The sequence below is a fragment of the Salvelinus alpinus genome, chromosome 5 (assembly GCF_045679555.1).
Source record: "Salvelinus alpinus chromosome 5, SLU_Salpinus.1, whole genome shotgun sequence".
NCBI lineage: Eukaryota > Metazoa > Chordata > Actinopteri > Salmoniformes > Salmonidae > Salvelinus > Salvelinus alpinus.
Window position 1 is genome coordinate 10954713 of NC_092090.1, and position 20541 is coordinate 10975253.

At 48.9% G+C, this 20541-nt stretch overlaps 1 protein-coding gene across 2 annotated transcripts in view; it reads right to left on the reverse strand.

Annotated features, from left to right (window-relative positions):
- Positions 1–1811: 1811 nt before the first annotated feature.
- The window catches only part of LOC139575533 (WASP homolog-associated protein with actin, membranes and microtubules), a 32029-nt gene continuing 13299 nt past the window's right edge, over positions 1812–20541 (reverse strand). Inside the window, exons 6-12 of one of the 2 annotated variants that reach the window (XM_071400562.1) lie at positions 18517–18704; positions 17275–17361; positions 16271–16366; positions 15753–16185; positions 14903–15054; positions 3385–3558; positions 1812–3341 (exon numbers count right to left, since the gene is read on the reverse strand). In XM_071400562.1, the coding sequence (XP_071256663.1) occupies positions 3397–3558; positions 14903–15054; positions 15753–16185; positions 16271–16366; positions 17275–17361; positions 18517–18704 (1118 nt within the window). In that variant the 3' untranslated portion in view covers positions 1812–3341; positions 3385–3396. Of the gene's footprint in view, positions 3559–14902; positions 15055–15752; positions 16186–16270; positions 16367–17274; positions 17362–18516; positions 18705–20541 lie in introns of both variants that reach the window. The other variant, XM_071400563.1, reaches the window with a different exon arrangement.

Below are 20541 nucleotides of genomic sequence, written 5' to 3' on the forward strand. Positions count from 1 at the left end.
GAACATGTGTGTTTATGTGAGATCTGAGTTTGAGGACCGTGTTGGATGGACATGTGCCCGTGGAGACAGCAACCTCACCTCACCTTTGTCCAGGGAGACAGAAACCTCACCTTGGACCAGGGAGACAGCAACCTCACCTTGGTCCAGGGAGACAGAAACCTCACCTTGGACCAGGGAGACAGCAACCTCACCTCACCTTTGTCCAGGGAGACAGCAACCTCACCTTGGTCCAGGGAGACAGAAACCTCACCTTGGACCAGGGAGACAGCAACCTCACCTCTCCTTGGTCCAGGGAGACAGCAACCTCACCTCTCCTTGGTCCAGGGAGACAGCAACCTCACCTCTCCTTGGTCCAGGGAGACAGCAACCTCTCACCTTGGTCCAGGGAGATAGCAACCTCACCTTGGTCCAGGGAGACAGCAACCTCACCTCACCTCGGTCCAGGGAGACAGCAAACTCTCACCTTGGTCCAGGGAGACAGCAACCTCACCTCACCTCGGTCCAGGGAGACAGCAAACTCTCACCTCGGTCCAGGGAGACAGCAACCTCATCTCACCTCGGTCCAGGGAGACGGCAACCTCACCTCACCTCGGTCCAGGGAGACAGCAACCTCACCTTGGTCCAGGGAGACAGCAACCTCACCTTGGTCCAGGGAGACAGCAACCTCACCTCACCTTGGTCCAGGGAGACTAGTCCAAGCAGATTCGTTCAAAATGATGACCAATATATACATCAAAACTCCAAAAGGCCCAACTAAAGAGGTTAAGGGCTGTATTCATTCAGATCCGCTTTAGGAAAAATCCACATAGCGGTTGTTTTGTCGGTGTCTGAGGGGGAACTGGGATAGAGCTGTCAAATCCACTCGTGGCTCCTGCCATTATACCTGAAGCGGACATAGCCATTGGCTGCACGGAGTCAAATGAACAGAAATCCCATACAGTCTTGTTTACAAATTGGAACACGAGATGTAATCTACTCCTCCATTAGGATGACAGATGTAATCTATACCTCCATTAGGATGATAGATGTAATCTACTCCATTAGGATGACAGATGTAATCTACACCTCCATTAGGTTGACAGATGTAATCTACTCCATTAGGATGACAGATGTAATCTACACCTCCATTAGGTTGACAGATGTAATCTACTCCATTAGGATGACAGATGTAATCTACACCTCCATTAGGATGATAGATGTAATCTACACCTCCATTAGGATGACAGACGTAATCTACACCTCCATTAGGATGACAGACGTAATCTACACCTCCATTAGGATGACAGATGTAATCTACTCCTCCATTAGGATGACAGATGTAATCTACACCTCCATTAGGATGATAGATGTAATCTACTCCTCCATTAGGATGATAGAAAACTTTAGTTGCGTGATTATTTCTGTATAACCTACACTTTCTGACTCTGATATTTTAACGGGGGTGTGGCTTCGTGACAATGATCAAGAGCAGCTGCTCACCGTTTTGACGGCTCCAACGCAGTTCCACCTCCGACACCCCCAGTTAACACGTGATCTGATTGAATCTAAACCTTGCTAACAAGCCCAGATCAGAGGCTTCTGGCCTCCTCTCTCCAGAACTGTCAGCACCGGTCTCCTTATCAACCAGGCTCAGCATCTGGACAACGTTGCTGCGGCCCCCTGGGGGATGGAGTGTATCCTGGATAGTGTGTTTGTCTATGTCCTAACACTAACCTTCCTCCCCACGTCACAGTAATGATATGTGACAATTGAAATGATCAATTATTAGTGTGTTTCCCGGACATAACAGTTGTAAAAGTATATGACAGAAACCTTATTCAACAACAGTTTATTGGTGAATGACAGCTCATAATAATTTACAGTCCCCAAGGCACTTGAGCATAATTTCACAATGTTCTCACTTTAAAATAACACTTAACAGTCGAATGGAAACTGGCTTTGACAGTTTGCAAAAAAATATTAAATCAGTGCACTGGCGCTCGTTCATACATTTGGCCATGTTCCAGGCCACCTACATTGCAGTCTCGCACCAAATCTTACATATTCAATCATTGGTTCATTTGTCTAAAAGCTGCTGCTTTGCAGGCAGTCTGGAACACGGCCTTTTGTGTCTCCATGACAATTCGGTCAAATCAAGTGCAATGTAATAGCGTAGCATCAAAACCAATAGAGAACATGATCACTAGGGTGAAGTTGCCCCCTAGACACTGACCCAAGGCCAGTTTTAGATTATTCCCCCTAATGGTTAAGGTTGGGATTGGGGGAGAGGAGGCTGATATCCTAGAACTGTACCTACGGGGTCAACTTCATCCTACTGTTAGTAGTTCATGGTGGGAAGTGGTAAACTGGGTAAAGCTCTATTCTGTTCATTCATTCATGAAGGGCAGAGGTCATAGTTAAAGGGTTATTATATCGTCATGGCGATTAATAATGGCATTGTAGGACACGGAAACAGAGTGCACAGTCATCAACATTTCAGTTTCCTCATCAAAGTAAATGTGCCGGAGTTGGCAAAACGAGCTCATTTTCATCCGTAGATAAAATCATGAAGCAGAAACAAAAAAAACGATAAAATAAATGATTTCACCTTCAATAGTTTGTCAGTTATGCTATGCAGGGCGGACACCAGTTCCAACTGGCACTAGACAAAACCCTTAAGGGAGATATAGTAGGAAGACGTAGTGTAATACGAAGACAAACTGAACATCCTGACACAGTTACAGTAAGCATTTCACGGTAAAAGGTCTACACCTGTTGTATTCAGCGACAAATAAGACTTGATTTGACCACGCTACAGGGGCCTGCAACCATAGACCCAGAATCTATTTCATCCTAGATCTGCCACTCTCTCTCTCTGTAAAGCAGCTGGACAATACTTCAATGTCAAGTCCTCAGGCTAGTTTGCAAACGGAAGACTAGACAAGCGTACAAACAAGAATTCATGAAAATCTGGAATCGGTGGGAGCTTTTTTTTAGCAAGATAACAGCTGAGTGAAAAGGAGGCTGTAGCCTTGAACCCTGGTAACAGGTGGTGGATATTTGGGCACAGTGCTTTAGTTAAACATCTTCAGGCTGTTTAAGATACCATCTCTTCTCTATGGGTCAAGTCTTACAGAAAACCTGCATAAATCACACCACTAAACCATTGGCAACGTGGTTAACCTATTGATTAGTGAATGATTTGATTTGTATGTGTGTGTGTGTGTGTACGTGTGTGTGTGTGTGTGTGTGTGTGTGTGTGTGTGTGTGTGTGTGTGTGTGTGTGTGTGTGTGCCTATACGTCTGTTTTATGGATGTGTCCATGCGCATCCCGAGTGTCTGTCTGTCTCCGTGCATACGTCTCCTCTCCTCTCTCAGCTGTCCCACTCAGCGGAGGGCGTGTTGTCCTCTCCTCTCTCAGCTGTCCCACTCAGCGGAGGGCGTGTTGTCCTCTCCCCTCTCCTCATCTTCATCATCCGAGTCAGAAGAGACCTTCTTCATCCTCTGCATGGCTGCCTTGATGCTCTTCTGTAGATCTGTGTCCCTACTGTCCTGGGGCAGGGGCACCGCTGGGACCACCTGGAGGGGACATCACAAAGCAGGGTCATCAAGTTAGCCAGTGGAATCGGTCCACGAGGGCTTCCCATCGTTTCAAGTGTTTGTCACGTGCACTTCTACAGTGAAATTCCTCTCTTTCTCTTTCTCAACAATGCCGTAATTAATATCAGTAGAAATCCAAAACATGAATAAAGACAAATAACAAACACAAGTAGCTATATCCAGGGACAGTTCCAGGGTCAGTAGCTATATCCAGGGTCAGTTCCAGGGTCAGTAGCTATATACAGGGTCAGTTCCAGGGTCAGTAGCTATATACAGGGACAGTTCCAGGGTCAGTAGTTATATACAGGGTCAGTTCCAGGGTCAGTAGCTATATACAGGGACAGTTCCAGGGTCAGTAGCTATATACAGGGACAGTTCCAGGGTCAGTAGTTATATACAGGGACAGTTCCAGGGTCAGTAGCTATATCCAGGGACAGTTCCAGGGTCAGTAGTTATATACAGGGACAGTTCCAGGGTCAGTAGCTATATACAGGGTCAGTTCCAGGGTCAGTAGCTATATACAGGGACAGTTCCAGGGTCAGTAGTTATATACAGGGACAGTTCCAGGGTCAGTAGCTATATACAGGGACAGTTCCAGGGTCAGTAGCTATATCCAGAGTCAGTTCCAGGGTCAGGTGCTATATACAGGGACAGTTCCAGGGTCAGTAGTTATATACAGGGACAGTTCCAGGGTCAGGTGCTATATACAGGGACAGTTCCAGGGTCAGTAGCTATATACAGGGTCAGTTCCAGGGTCAGTAGCTATATACAGGGTCAGTTACAGGGTCAGTAGTTATATACAGGGTCAGTTCCAGGGTCAGTAGCTATATACAGGGACAGTTCCAGGGTCAGTAGTTATATACAGGGACAGTTCCAGGGTCAGTAGTTATATACAGGGTCAGTAGTTATATACAGGGTCAGTTCCAGGGTCAGTAGTTATATACAGGGACAGTTCCAGGGTCAGTAGCTATATCCAGGGACAGTTCCAGGGTCAGTAGTTATATACAGGGACAGTTCCAGGGTCAGTAGCTATATACAGGGTCAGTTCCAGGGTCAGTAGCTATATACAGGGACAGTTCCAGGGTCAGTAGTTATATACAGGGACAGTTCCAGGGTCAGTAGCTATATACAGGGACAGTTCCAGGGTCAGTAGCTATATCCAGAGTCAGTTCCAGGGTCAGGTGCTATATACAGGGACAGTTCCAGGGTCAGTAGTTATATACAGGGACAGTTCCAGGGTCAGGTGCTATATACAGGGACAGTTCCAGGGTCAGTAGCTATATACAGGGTCAGTTCCAGGGTCAGTAGCTATATACAGGGTCAGTTACAGGGTCAGTAGTTATATACAGGGTCAGTTCCAGGGTCAGTAGCTATATACAGGGACAGTTCCAGGGTCAGTAGTTATATACAGGGACAGTTCCAGGGTCAGTAGTTATATACAGGGTCAGTAGTTATATACAGGGTCAGTTCCAGGGTCAGTAGTTATATACAGGGACAGTTCCAGGGTCAGTAGCTATATACAGGGTCAGTAGTTATATACAGGGTCAGTTCCAGGGTCAGTAGCTATATACAGGGTCAGTTCCAGGGTCAGTAGCTATATACAGGGTCAGTTCCAGGGTCAGTAGTTATATACAGGGACAGTTCCAGGGTCAGTAGTTATATACAGGGACAGTTCCAGGGTCAGTAGTTATATACAGGGTCAGTTCCAGGTACAGTTCCAAGGTCAGTAGCTATATCCAGGGTCAGTTCCAGGGTCAGTAGTTATATACAGGGTCAGTAGCTATATACAGGGTCAGTTCCAAGGTCAGTAGCTATATACAGGGTCAGTAGCTATATCCAGGGTCAGTTCCAGGGTCAGTAGCTATATCCAGGGTCAGTTCCAGGGTCAGTAGTTATATACAGGGTCAGTAGCTATATACAGGGTCAGTTCCAGGGTCAGTAGCTATATCCAGGGACAGTTCCAGGGTCAGTAGTTATATACAGGGACAGTTCCAGGGTCAGTAGTTATATACAGGGACAGTTCCAGGGTCAGTAGTTATATACAGGGTCAGTTCCAGGTACAGTTCCAAGGTCAGTAGCTATATACAGGGTCAGTAGCTATATCCAGGGTCAGGGTCAGTAGTTATATACAGGGTCAGTAGTTATATACAGGGTCAGTAGCTATATACAGGGTCAGTTCCAGGGTCAGTAGCTATATCCAGGGACAGTTCCAGGGTCAGGTGCTATATACAGGGACAGTTCCGGGGTCAGTAGTTATATACAGGGTCAGTTCCAGGGTCAGTAGCTATATACAGGGACAGTTCCAGGGTCAGTAGTTATATACAGGGACAGTTCCAGGGTCAGTAGTTATATACAGGGACAGTTCCAGGGTCAGTAGTTATATACAGGGTCAGTTCCAGGGTCAGTAGTTATATACAGGGACAGTTCCAGGGTCAGTAGCTATATCCAGGGTCAGTTCCAGGGTCAGTAGCTATATACAGGGACAGTTCTAGGGTCAGTAGTTATATACAGGGACAGTTCCAGGGTCAGTAGTTATATACAGGGTCAGTTCCAGGGTCAGTAGTTATATACAGGGTCAGTTCCAGGGTCAGTAGTTATATACAGGGACAGTTCCAGGGTCAGTAGTTATATACAGGGTCAGTTCCAGGGTCAGTAGCTATATCCAGGGACAGATCCAGGGTCAGTAGCTATATACAGGGTCAGTTCCAGGGTCAGTAGCTATATACAGGGTCAGTTCCAGGGTCAGTAGCTACAACAGGGCCAGTTCCAGGGTCAGTAGCTATATACAGGGTCAGTTCCAGGGTCAGTAGCTATATACAGGGACAGTTCCAGGGTCAGTAGCTATATACAGGGTCAGTTCCAGGGTCAGTAGTTATATACAGGGACAGTTCCAGGGTCAGTAACTATATCCAGGGTCAGTAGTTATATACAGGGCCAGTTCCAGAGTCAGTAGCTATATACAGGGTCAGTAGCTATATACAGGGTCAGTTCCAGGGTCAGTAGTTATATACAGGGACAGTTCCAGGGTCAGTAACTATATCCAGGGTCAGTAGCTATATACAGGGTCAGTTCCAGGGTCAGTAGCTATATCCAGGGCCAGTTCCAGGGTCAGTAGCTATATACAGGGACAGTTCCAGGGTCAGTAGCTATATACAGGGACAGTTCCAGGGTCAGTAGCTATATACAGGGACAGTTCCAGGGTCAGTAGCTATATACAGGGTCAGTTCCAGGGTCAGTAGCTATATACAGGGTCAGTTCCAGGGTCAGTAGTTATATACAGGGACAGTTCCAGGGTCAGTAGCTATATACAGGGACAGTTCCAGGGTCAGTAGCTATAACAGGGACAGTTCCAGGGTCAGTAGCTATATACAGGGTCAGTTCCAGGGTCAGTAGCTATATACAGGGTCAGTTCCAGGGTCAGTAGCTATAACAGGGCCAGTTCCAGGGTCAGTAGCTATATACAGGGTCAGTTCCAGGGTCAGTAGCTATATACAGGGACAGTTCCAAGGTCAGTAGCTATATACAGGGTCAGTTCCAGGGTCAGTAACTATATCCAGGGTCAGTAGTTATATACAGGGCCAGTTCCAGAGTCAGTAGCTATATACAGGGTCAGTAGCTATATACAGGGTCAGTTCCAGGGTCAGTAGTTATATACAGGGACAGTTCCAGGGTCAGTAACTATATCCAGGGTCAGTAGCTATATACAGGGTCAGTTCCAGGGTCAGTAGCTATATCCAGGGCCAGTTCCAGGGTCAGTAGCTATAACAGGGACAGTTCCAGGGTCAGTAGCTATATACAGGGTCAGTTCCAGGGTCAGTAGCTATATACAGGGTCAGTTCCAGGGTCAGTAGCTATAACAGGGCCAGTTCCAGGGTCAGTAGCTATATACAGGGTCAGTTCCAGGGTCAGTAGCTATATACAGGGACAGTTCCAGGGTCAGTAGCTATATACAGGGACAGTTCCAAGGTCAGTAGCTATATACAGGGGCAGTTCCAGGGTCAGTAGCTATATACAGGGGCAGTTCCAGGGTCAGTAGCTATATACAGGGTCAGTTCCAGGGTCAGTAGCTATATACAGGGACAGTTCCAGGGTCAGTAGCTATATCCAGGGTCAGTAGCTATATACAGGGCCAGTTCCAGGGTCAGTAGTTATATACAGGGTCAGTTCCAGGGTCAGTAGCTATATACAGGGTCAGTAGCTATATACAGGGACAGTTCCAGGGTCAGTAGCTATATACAGGGTCAGTTCCAGGGTCAGTAGCTATATACAGGGTCAGTTCCAGGGTCAGTAGCTATATACAGGGTCAGTTCCAGGGTCAGTAGCTATATACAGGGTCAGTTCCAGGGTCAGTAGTTATATACAGGGACAGTTCCAGGGTCAGTAGCTATATCCAGGGTCAGTAGCTATATACAGGGACAGTTCCAGGGTCAGTAGCTATATACAGGGTCAGTTCCAGGGTCAGTAGCTATATACAGGGTCAGTTCCAGGGTCAGTAGCTATATACAGGGTCAGTTCCAGGGTCAGTAGCTATATACAGGGTCAGTTCCAGGGTCAGTAGCTATATACAGGGTCAGTTCCAGGGTCAGTAGTTATATACAGGGACAGTTCCAGGGTCAGTAGCTATATCCAGGGACAGTTCCAGGGTCAGTAGTTATATACAGGGTCAGTTCCAGGGTCATTAGCTATATCCAGGGACAGTTCCAGGGTCAGTAGCTATATCCAGGGACAGTTCCAGGGTCAGTAGTTATATACAGGGTCAGTTCCAGGGTCAGTAGCTATATCCAGGGACAGTTCCAGGGTCAGTAGCTATATACAGGGTCAGTTCCAGGGTCAGTAGCTACAGTGGGGAGAACAAGTATTTGATACACTGCCGATTTTGCAGGTTTTCCTACTTACAAAGCATGTAGAGGTCTGTAATTTTTATCATAGGTACACTTCAACTGTGAGAGATGGAATCTAAAACAAAAATCCAGAAAATCACATTGTATGATTTTTAAGTAATTCATTTGCATTTTATTGCATGACATAAGTATTTGATACATCAGAAAAGCAGAACTTAATATTAGGTACAGAAACCTTTGTTTGCAATTACAGAGATCATACGTTTCCTGTAGTTCTTGACCAGGTTTGCACACACTGCAGCAGGGATTTTGGCCCACTCCTCCATACAGACCTTCTCCAGATCCTTCAGGTTTCGGGGCTGTCGCTGGGCAATACGGACTTTCAGCTCCCTCCAAAGATATTCTTTTGGGTTCAGGTCTGGAGACTGGCTAGGCCACTCCAGGACCTTGAGATGCTTCTTACGGAGCCACTCCTTAGTTGCCCTGGCTGTGTTTTTGGGTCGTTGTCATGCTGGAAGACCCAGCCACGACCCATCTTCAATGCTCTTACTGAGGGAAGGAGGTTGTTGGCCAAGATCTCGCGATACATGGCCCCATCCATCCTCCCCTCAATACGGTGCAGTCGTCCTGTCCCCTTTGCAGAAAAGCATCCCCAAAGAATGATGTTTCCACCTCCATGCTTCACGGTTGGGATGGTGTTCTTGGGGTTGTACTCATCCTTCTTCTTCCTCCAAACACGGCGAGTGGAGTTTAGACCAAAAAGCTCTATTTTTGTCTCATCAGACCACATGACCTTCTCCCATTCCTCCTCTGGATCATCCAGATGGTCATTGGCAAACTTCAGACGGGCCTGGACATGCGCTGGCTTGAGCAGGGGGACCTTGCGTGCGCTGCAGGATTTTAATCCATGACGGCGTAGTGTGTTACTAATGGTTTTCTTTGAAACGGTGGTCCCAGCTCTCTTCAGGTCATTGACCAGGTCCTGCCGTGTAGTTATGGGCTGATCCCTCACCTTCCTTATGATCATTGATGCCCCACGAGGTGAGATCTTGCATGGAGCCCCAGACCGAGGGTGATTGACCGTCATCTTGAACTTCTTCCATTTTCTAATAATTGCGCCAACAGTTGTTGCCTTCTCACCAAGCTGCTTGCCTATTGTCCTGTAGCCCATCCCAGCCTTGTGCAGGTCTACAATTTTATCCCTGATGTCCTTACACAGCTCTCTTGTCTTGGCCATTGTGGAGAGGTTGGAGTCTGTTTGATTGAGTGTGTGGACAGGTGTCTTTTATACAGGTAACGAGTTCAAACAGGTGCAGTTAATACAGGTAATGAGTGGAGAACAGGAGGGCTTCTTAAAGAAAAACGAACAGGTCTGTGAGAGCCGGAATTCTTACTGGTTGGTAGGTGATCAAATACTTATGTCATGCAATAAAATGCAAATTAATTACTTAAAAATCATACAATGTGATTTTCTGGATTTTTGTTTTAGATTCCGTCTCTCACAGTTGAAGTGTACCTATGATAAAAATTACAGACCTCTACATGCTTTGTAAGTAGGAAAACCTGCAAAATTGACAGTGTATCAAATACTTGTTCTCCCCACTGTATATACAGGGTCAGTAGCTATATACAGGGTCAGTTCCAGGGTCAGTAGCTATATACAGGGTCAGTAGCTATATACAGGGACAGTTCCAGGGTCAGTAGCTATATACAGGGTCAGTAGCTATATACAGGGACAGTTCCAGGGTCAGTAGCTATATACAGGGTCAGTTCCAGGGTCAGTAGCTATATACAGGGTCAGTAGCTATATACAGGGACAGTTCCAGGGTCAGTAGCTATATACAGGGTCAGTAGCTATATCCAGGGACAGTTCCAGGGTCAGTAGCTATATACAGGGTCAGTAGCTATATACAGGGTCAGTTCCAGGGTCAGTAGCTATATACAGGGTCAGTAGCTATATACAGGGACAGTTCCAGGGTCAGTAGCTATATACAGGGTCAGTAGCTATATACAGGGACAGTTCCAGGGTCAGTAGCTATATACAGGGTCAGTTCCAGGGTCAGTAGCTATATACAGGGTCAGTAGCTATATACAGGGACAGTTCCAGGGTCAGTAGCTATATACAGGGTCAGTAGCTATATACAGGGTCAGTAGCTATATACAGGGTCAGTTCCAGGGTCAGTAGCTATATACAGGGTCAGTTCCAGGGTCAGTAGCTATATACAGGGTCAGTTCCAGGGTCAGTAGCTATATACAGGGACAGTTCCAGGGTCAGTAGCTATATACAGGGTCAGTTCCAGGGTCAGTAGCTATATACAGGGTCAGTTCCAGGGTCAGTAGCTATATACAGGGTCAGTAGCTATATACAGGGTCAGTTCCAGGGTCAGTAGCTATATACAGGGACAGTAGCTATATACAGGGTCAGTTCCAGGGTCAGTAGCTATATACAGGGTCAGTAACTATATACAGGGACAGTTCCAGGGTCAGTAGCTATATACAGGGTCAGTTCCAGGGTCAGTAGCTATATACAGGGTCAGTTCCAGGGTCAGTAGCTATATACAGGGTCAGTAGCTATATACAGGGTCAGTTCCAGGGTCAGTAGCTATATACAGGGACAGTAGCTATATACAGGGTCAGTTCCAGGGTCAGTAGCTATATACAGGGTCAGTAACTATATACAGGGACAGTTCCAGGGTCAGTAGCTATATACAGGGTCAGTTCCAGGGTCAGTAGCTATATACAGGGTCAGTTCCAGGGTCAGTAACTATATACAGGGTCAGTTCCAGGGTCAGTAGCTATATACAATACCATATTTACAATCGAGCCCCACAGTGGAGTTGTGAACACTTAAAATAAGGTCTGTCTTAAGTGTAGGTGTACCCTGGGTTGGCGTTCTGAGTCTCTCTCAGACAAGGTGACTTTATCAATATATTCATCTCCATTTACTCTCAGATTCTAAAATGCTAATTAGCATCAAAATAGACATCAAGCAAGACTACAAATCCCTGCAGGTCGTCTCTGACACCTTTACTAACAGGTATTGATCCTGCAGGTCGTCTCTATCTGACACCTTTACTAACAGGTATTGATCCTGCAGGTCGTCTCTATCTGACACCTTTACTAACAGGTATTGATCCTGCAGGTCGTCTCTGACACCTTTACTAACAGGTATTGATCCTGCAGGTCGTCTCTGACACCTTTACTAACAGGTATTGATCCTGCAGGTCGTCTCTGACACCTTTACTAACAGGTATTGATCCTGCAGGTCGTCTCTATCTGACACCTTTACTAACAGGTATTGATCCTGCAGGTCGTCTCTGACACCTTTACTAACAGGTATTGACCCTGCAGGTCGTCTCTGACACCTTTACTAACAGGTATTGATCCTGCAGGTCGTCTCTGACACCTTTACTAACAGGTATTGATCCTGCAGGTCGTCTCTGACACCTTTACTAACAGGTATTGATCCTGCAGGTCGTCTCTGACACCTTTACTAACAGGTATTGATCCTGCAGGTCGTCTCTAGCTGACACCTTTACTAACAGGTATTGATCCTGCAGGTCGTCTCTAGCTGACACCTTTACTAACAGGTATTGATCCTGCAGGTCGTCTCTAGCTGACACCTTTACTAACAGGTATTGATCCTGCAGGTCGTCTCTGACACCTTTACTAACAGGTATTGATCCTGCAGGTCGTCTCTGACACATTTACTAACAGGTATTGATCCTGCAGGTCGTCTCTGACACCTTTACTAACAGGTATTGATCCTGCAGGTCGTCTGACACCTTTACTAACAGGTATTGATCCTGCAGGTCGTCTCTGACATCTTTACTAACATGTATTGATCCTGCAGGTTGAGGTGGGTGTAATCGGTCCAGAGGGGTTCCTATAGAAGTCATGTAGCAGGCGGTGTAATCGGTCCAGAGGGGTTCCTATAGAAGTCATGTAGCAGGCGGTGTAATCGGTCCAGAGGGGTTCCTATAGAAGTCATGTAGCAGGCGGTGTAATCGGTCCAGAGGGGTTCCTATAGAAGTCATGTAGCAGGCGGTGTAATCGGTCCAGAGGGGTTCCTATAGAAGTCATGTAGCAGGCGGTGTAATCGGTCCAGAGGGGTTCCTATAGAAGTCATGTAGCAGGGGGTGTAATCGGTCCAGAGGGGTTCCTATAGAAGTCATGTAGCAGGGGGTGTAATCGGTCCAGAGGGGTTCCTATAGAAGTCATGTAGCAGGGGGTGTAATCGGTCCAGAGGGGTTCCTATAGAAGTCATGTAGCAGGGGGTGTAATCGGTCCAGAGGGGTTCCTATAGAAGTCATGTAGCAGGGGGTGTAATCGGTCCAGAGGGGTTCCTATAGAAGTCATGTAGAGGGTTGTGGTGGACACAGAGGGGTTCCTATAGAAGTCATGTAGAGGGTTGTGGTGGACACAGAGGGGTTCCTATAGAAGTCATGTAGAGGGTTGTGGTGGACACAGAGGGGTTCCTATAGAAGTCATGTAGAGGGTTGTGGTGGACACAGAGGGGTTCCTATAGAAGTCATGTAGAGGGTTGTGGTGGACACAGAGGGGTTCCTATAGAAGTCATGTAGAGGGTTGTGGTGGACACAGAGGGGTTCCTATAGAAGTCATGTAGAGGGTTGTGGTGGACACAGAGGGGTTCCTATAGAAGTCATGTAGAGGGTTGTGGTGGACACAGAGGGGTTCCTATAGAAGTCATGTAGAGGGTTGTGGTGGACACAGAGAGGTTCCTATAGAAGTCATGTAGAGGGTTGTGGTGGACACAGAGGGGTTCCTATAGAAGTCATGTAGAGGGTTGTGGTGGACACAGAGAGGTTCCTATAGAAGTCATGTAGAGGGTTGTGGTGGACACAGAGGGGTTCCTATAGAAGTCATGTAGAGGGTTGTGGTGGACACAGAGGGGTTCCTATAGAAGTCATGTAGAGGGTTGTGGTGGACACAGAGGGGTTCCTATAGAAGTCATGTAGAGGGTTGTGGTGGACACAGAGGGGTTCCTATAGAAGTCATGTAGAGGGTTGTGGTGGACACAGAGGGGTTCCTATAGAAGTCATGTAGAGGGTTGTGGTGGACACAGAGAGGTTCCTATAGAAGTCATGTAGAGGGTTGTGGTGGACACAGAGGGGTTCCTATAGAAGTCATGTAGAGGGTTGTGGTGGACACAGAGAGGTTCCTATAGAAGTCATGTAGAGGGTTGTGGTGGACACAGAGGGGTTCCTATAGAAGTCATGTAGAGGGTTGTGGTGGACACAGAGGGGTTCCTATAGAAGTCATGTAGAGGGTTGTGGTGGACACAGAGGGGTTCCTATAGAAGTCATGTAGAGGGTTGTGGTGGACACAGAGGGGTTCCTATAGAAGTCATGTAGAGGGTTGTGGTGGACACAGAGGGGTTCCTATAGAAGTCATGTAGAGGGTTGTGGTGGACACAGAGGGGTTCCTATAGAAGTCATGTAGAGGGTTGTGGTGGACACAGAGGGGTTCCTATAGAAGTCATGTAGAGGGTTGTGGTGGACACAGAGGGGTTCCTATAGAAGTCATGTAGAGGGTTGTGGTGGACACAGAGGGGTTCCTATAGAAGTCATGTAGAGGGTTGTGGTGGACACAGAGGGGTTCCTATAGAAGTCATGTAGAGGGTTGTGGTGGACACAGAGGGGTTCCTATAGAAGTCATGTAGAGGGTTGTGGTGGACACAGAGGGGTTCCTATAGAAGTCATGTAGAGGGTTGTGGTGGACACAGAGGGGTTCCTATAGAAGTCATGTAGAGGGTTGTGGTGGACACAGAGGGGTTCCTATAGAAGTCATGTAGAGGGTTGTGGTGGACACAGAGGGGTTCCTATAGAAGTCATGTAGAGGGTTGTGGTGGACACAGAGGGGTTCCTATAGAAGTCATGTAGAGGGTTGTGGTGGACACAGAGGGGTTCCTATAGAAGTCATGTAGAGGGTTGTGGTGGACACAGAGGGGTTCCTATAGAAGTCATGTAGAGGGTTGTGGTGGACACAGAGCAGGTCACTTTGATAAACATTCAGATATAACTTTATTTTCTGGCTCATCAAGAAACTTGAACAATTAATTATGCCATATATTTTTTAAAGTCACTTATTGAGCCATTATGTAGCCTCATGGCTAACTCCTGCACATTGTCATTAATATGATGTAACATAGCTTCATGGCTATCTCCTGCACATTGTCATTAATGTGATGTAACATAGCTTCATGGCTAACTCCTGCACATTGTCATTAATGTGATGTAACATAGCTTCATGGCTAACTCCTGCACATTGTCATTAATGTGATGTAACATAGCTTCATGGCTAACTCCTGCACATTGTCATTAATGTGATGTAACATAGCTTCATGGCTAACTCCTGCACATTGTCATTAATGTGATGTAACATAGCTTCATGGCTAACTCCTGCACATTGTCATTAATGTGATGTAACATAGCTTCATGGTGATGATGCCTGATGCTGACCTTGCGTAGTTTGACCCCGAGTCTGATGGCAGACATTATGTTATCCCTGAGGTCACCACCGGAGGGCGCCAGGCCGGGACCAGGAGGGGGCTGGACACGACGCAGCCTGACCTGACCACGCTGTAATGATGCCAACACCTCGTCCATAGAACCTGGAGGGAGAAGAAGCAGGGAAAGAAAGGAGAGAGAGAGGGATGGATGGAGAAGAAGCAGGGAAAGAAAGAGGGATGGAGAAGAAGCAGGGAAAGAAAGGAGAGAGAGGGATGGAGAAGAAGCAGGGAAAGAAAGGAGAGAGAGAGGGATGGATGGAGAAGAAGCAGGGAAAGAAAGAGGGATGGAGAAGAAGCAGGGAAAGAAAGGAGAGAGAGGGATGGAGAAGAAGCAGGGAAAGAAAGGTGGGAGAGAGGGAGGGAGAAGAAGCAGGGAAAGAAAGGAGAGAGAGGGATGGAGAAGAAGCAGGGAAAGAAAGGTGGGAGAGAGGGAGGGAGAAGAAGCAGGGAAAGAAAGGTGGGAGAGGGAGGGATGGAGAAGAAGCAGGGAAAGAAAGGTGGGAGAGAGAGAAACGAGAGAGGCCAGATACAGAAAGAGAGTAGAAGCTGTCAAGAGAGCCGTCACAAGGTGCAGCTACAGTAGAAACTTGTAGAAGACAGAGAGTTTCCCTTTTCACCACAGTAGGAGAAATAATGAGCCAGGACAAGTAGCTACTGCATCAGAAACAAACAGTAGGAGAAATAATGAGCCAGGACAAGTAGCTACTGCATCAGAAACAAACAGTAGGAGAAATAATGAGCCAGGACAAGTAGCTACTGCATCAGAAACAGACTGTCATTGGAAGGTGGATCATTCTCACCTAGGTTCTGTTTCAGGGTCGTTTTGGCAGGGAAGGGAGCGGCCTCTCTCTCACTGAGAGGCATGGGGGAGCCCCCTACCTCTGTCTTACAGGAGGAGGGGGTGAGGGCAGGGAGGGGTGGAGGGGGAGGAGGTGGGGGTAGGGGAGGAGGAGGAGGAGGGGGAGGAGGAGAGGAGGTCTGAGGTGAGGGTACAGCTGTAGTGGGAGGTGTAGTTGACAGAGGCGAAGGAGAAGGGAGAGGAGGAGTGAAGATTTGGATGGGGATGTCTTTAGGTTTGAGTTTCCTGGGGGTCTTTCTGGGGGCGGCGCCATTAGATGAAGGGGAGGGGCCGATGCTAATGATTGACAGAGGCTGGGAGAGGTCGGAACACTGCGGCTCCCTGGCAGCCATCTTGGATCGTGGAGTCTTCAGGACGTAACTTCCCTGTCGTTTCTACGGGAAAGACAGGACAACCCTTCAGCAACACATCCTTCCTGTCCTCCCTCCGTCCAGGAGAGCAGAAGTGATGACTGCTTACCTCTCTGAAGGAGCGTAGTCTGCTCAGGGTTCTCTCTCTCTCCTGGTCCATCCACACCTTCCTCCTCTCTTCCTCCTCTCTCCTCTTCTCTCTCTTCTGCAGGGAAATAAGACAAGACTGGTGGAATCAACTGAGATAGTTACCCCACTGCTTTAGGAACATTTTAGGTAGCTATAGAAGAGACAGAAACGGAGAGGGAGAGAGAGAGAGAGAGAGATCATGTAAACTGAGGATGGTGTCTCCAGTGTGGGTGTTTCCGTGGGTGGGTTTGCCCTCGTTACTATGGTAACTCACTAGGGCTACTCCGTGGTGCTGGGTAAAGGGATCCTTTAAGAGCGTGTGTGCGTGTTGTCATGGTAACTCACCAGGGCTACTCCGTGGTGCTGGGTAAAGGGATCCTTTAAGAGCGTGTGTGCGTGTTGTCATGGTAACTCACCAGGGCTACTCCGTGGTGCAGGGTAAAGGGATCCTTTAAGAGCGTGTGTGCGTGTTGTCATAGTAACTCACCAGGGCTACTCCGTGGTGCTGGGTAAAGGGATCCTTTAAGAGCGTGTGTGCGTGTTGTCATGGTAACTCACCAGGGCTACTCCGTGGTGCTGGGTAAAGGGATCCTTTAAAAGCGTGTGTGCGTGTTGTCATGGTAACTCACCAGGGCTACTCCGTGGTGCTGGGTAAAGGGATCCTTTAAGAGCGTGTGTGCGTGTTGTCATGGTAACTCACCAGGGCTACTCCGTGGTGCTGGGTAAAGGGATCCTTTAAAAGCGTGTGTGCGTGTTGTCATGGTAACTCACCAGGGCTACTCCGTGGTGCTGGGTAAAGGGATCCTTTAAGAGCGTGTGTGCGTGTTGTCATGGTAACTCACCAGGGCTACTCCGTGGTGCTGGGTAAAGGGATCCTTTAAAAGCGTGTGTGCGTGTTGTCATGGTAACGCACCAGGGCTACTCCGTGATGCTGGGTAAAGGGATCCTTTAAGAGCGTGTGTGCGTGTTGTCATGGTAACTCACCAGGGCTACTCCGTGGTGCTGGGTAAAGTGAGTGGAGCTGTGCTGGGCCGCACGGTGCTTCTGCTCGTTAGCCTCCACACACTGATCCTGTAACACCACACACCATGTTACACACAGACACCACGTTACACACAACAGACACGACACACAACACACATGAGGCGTTAAGTTAGAACAGTCTAAATGTTTAGGAGAAACTTTAATACAGGTTTGTCAGGAAGGGGCACACCCCCTGGTACCTTCTTGTTGTGGAGGTAGGTTCACACACACCCCCCTGGTACCTTCTTGTTGTGGAGGTAGGTTCACACACACACCCCCTGGTACCTTCTTGTTGTGGAGGTAGGTTCACACACACACCCCCTGGTACCTTCTTGTTGCGGAGGTAGGTTAACACACACACCCCCTGGTACCTTCTTGTTGTGGAGGTAGGTTAACACACACACCCCCTGGTACCTTCTTGTTGTGGAGGTAGGTTAACACACACACCCCCTGGTACCTTCTTGTTGCGGAGGTAGGTTAACACACACACCCCCTGGTACCTTCTTGTTGTGGAGGTAGGTTAACACACACCCCCTGGTACCTTCTTGTTGTGGAGGTAGGTTAACACACACACCCCCTGGTACCTTCTTGTTGTGGAGGTAGGTTAACACACACACCCCCTTGTACCTTCTTGTTGTGGAGGTAGGTTAACACACCCCCCCCCCCCCCCTGGTACCTTCTTGTTGCGGAGGTAGGTTCACACACACACCCCCTGGTACCTTCTTGTTGTGGAGGTAGGTTAACACACACACACCCCTTGGTACCTTCTTACTGTGGAGGTAGGTTAACACACACCCCCTGGTACCTTCTTGTTGTGGAGGTAGGTTCACACACACCCCCCCTGGTACCTTCTTGTTGTGGAGGTAGGTTCACACACACACCCCCTGGTACCTTCTTGTTGTGGAGGTAGGTTAACACACACACCCCCTGGTACCTTCTTGTTGTGGAGGTAGGTTCACACACACCCCCCCTGGTACCTTCTTGTTGTGGAGGTAGGTTCACACACACCCCCCCTGGTACCTTCTTGTTGTGGAGGTAGGTTAACACACACACACCCCCTGGTACCTTCTTGTTGTGGAGGTAGGTTAACACACACCCCCCCTGGTACCTTCTTGTTGTGGAGGTAGGTTAACACACCCCCCCCCCCCCCCCCTGGTACCTTCTTGTTGCGGAGGTAGGTTAACACACACCCCCCCCCGGTACCTTCTTGTTGCGGAGGTATGCGCGTCGGGCACTGATGTTCCCTCTCTTGGCTTCCAGCTGCTGTAGGCGTCGCCCCAGGTGATTGACAGGTGAGTGGGCGGGGTCTAAAGGTGCAGCTGTCTGTGATAGGCTGTGGAACTCCTCTGGATCCTCACACACATCATAATACACCACCTCCTCCTTCAGCTCTGAAACACACACCATAATACACCACCTCTTCTTTCATCTCTGAAACACACACCATAATACACCACCTCTTCTTTCATCTCTGAAACACACACCATAATACACCACCTCTTCTTTCATCTCTGAAACACACACCATAATACACCACCTCTTCTTTCATCTCTGAAACACACACCATAATACACCACCCCCTCTTTCAGCTCTGAAACACACACCATAATACACCACCTCCTCTTTCAGCTCTGAAACACACACCATAATACACCACCTCTTCTTTCAGCTCTGAAACACACACACACACCATAATACACCACCTTCTCTTTCAGCTCTGAAACACACACCATAATACACCACCTCCTCCTTCAGCTCTGAAACACACACACACACACACACCATAATACACCACCTCTTCTTTCAGCTCTGAAACACACACACCATAATACACCACCTCCTCCTTCAGCTCTGAAACATTCTCTCAGGTGTTCTCTCATTGATGCCACGGAGAACTCTTCTAAATCTCTGTAGACAATCTGATATGCAGACATCTGTCGCTTCCCATCTCCTCTTCCTCTGTTGTTCTCTCCCTCCTCTCTGTCCCTCCTTCTCTCCCTCCCCCAGCACTCCTCTCTGTCGCTCCTTCTCTCCCTCCCCCCGCACTCCTCTGTCCCTCCTTCTCTCCCTCCCCCCGCACCCCTCTGTCGCTCCTTCTCTCCCTCCCCCCGCACCCCTCTGTCTCTCCCTCCCCCCACTCTGTCTCTCCCTCCCCCCGCACTCCACTGTCGCTCCTTCTCTCCCTCCCCCCGCACTCCTCTCTCTGTTGCTCCCTCCCCCCACACTCCTGTCGCTCCTTCTCTCCCTCCCCCTGCACTCCTCTGTCGCTCCTTCTCTCCCTCCCCCCACTCTGTCGCTCCTTCTCCTCCTCCTCTCTGTCGCTCCCTCCCCACGCACTCCTCTCTCTGTCGCTCCTTCTCTCCCTCCCCCCTCCTCTCTGTCGCTCCTTCTCTCCCTCCCCCCTCCTCTCTGTCGCTCCTTCTCTCCCTCACCCCTCCTCTCTGTCGCTCCTTCTCTCCCTCACCCCTCCTCTCTGTCGCTCCTCCCCCCTCCTCTCTGTCGCTCCTTCTCTCTCTCCCCCCGCAGTCCTCTGTCGCTCCTTCTCTCCCTCCCCCCTCCTCTCTGTCGCTCCTTCTCTCCCTCCCCCCTCCTCTCTGTCGCTCCTTCTCTCCCTCCCCCCTCCTCTCTGTCGCTCCTTCTCTCCCTCCCCCCTCCTCTCTGTCGCTCCTTCTCTCCCTCACCCCTCCTCTCTGTCGCTCCTTCTCTCCCTCACCCCTCCTCTCTGTCGCTCCTCCCCCCTCCTCTCTGTCGCTCCTTCTCTCCCTCCCCCCGCACTCCACTGTCACTCCTTCTCTCCCTTCCCCGCGCTCCTTCTCTCCCTCCCCCCGCGCTCCTTCTCTCCCTCCCCCCTCTGTCGCTCCTTCTCTCCCTCCCCCCTCTGTCGCTCCTTCTCTCCCTCCCTCCTTCCTTCTCTCCCTCCCCCCTCTGTCGCTCCTTCTCTCCCTCCCCCCTCTGTCGCTCCTTCTCTCCCTCCCTCCTTCCTTCTCTCCCCCCCTCTGTCGCTCCTTCTCTCCCTCCCCCCTCTGTCGCTCCTTCTCTCCCTCCCTCCTTCCTTCTCTCCCTCCCCCCTCTGTCGCTCCTTCTCTCCCTCCCTCCTTCCTTCTCTCCCCCCCTCTGTCGCTCCTTCTCTCCCTCCCCCCTCTGTCGCTCCTTCTCTCCCTCCCCCCTCTGTCGCTCCTTCTCTCCCTCCCTCCTTCCTTCTCCCCCCCCCTCTGTCGCTCCTTCTCT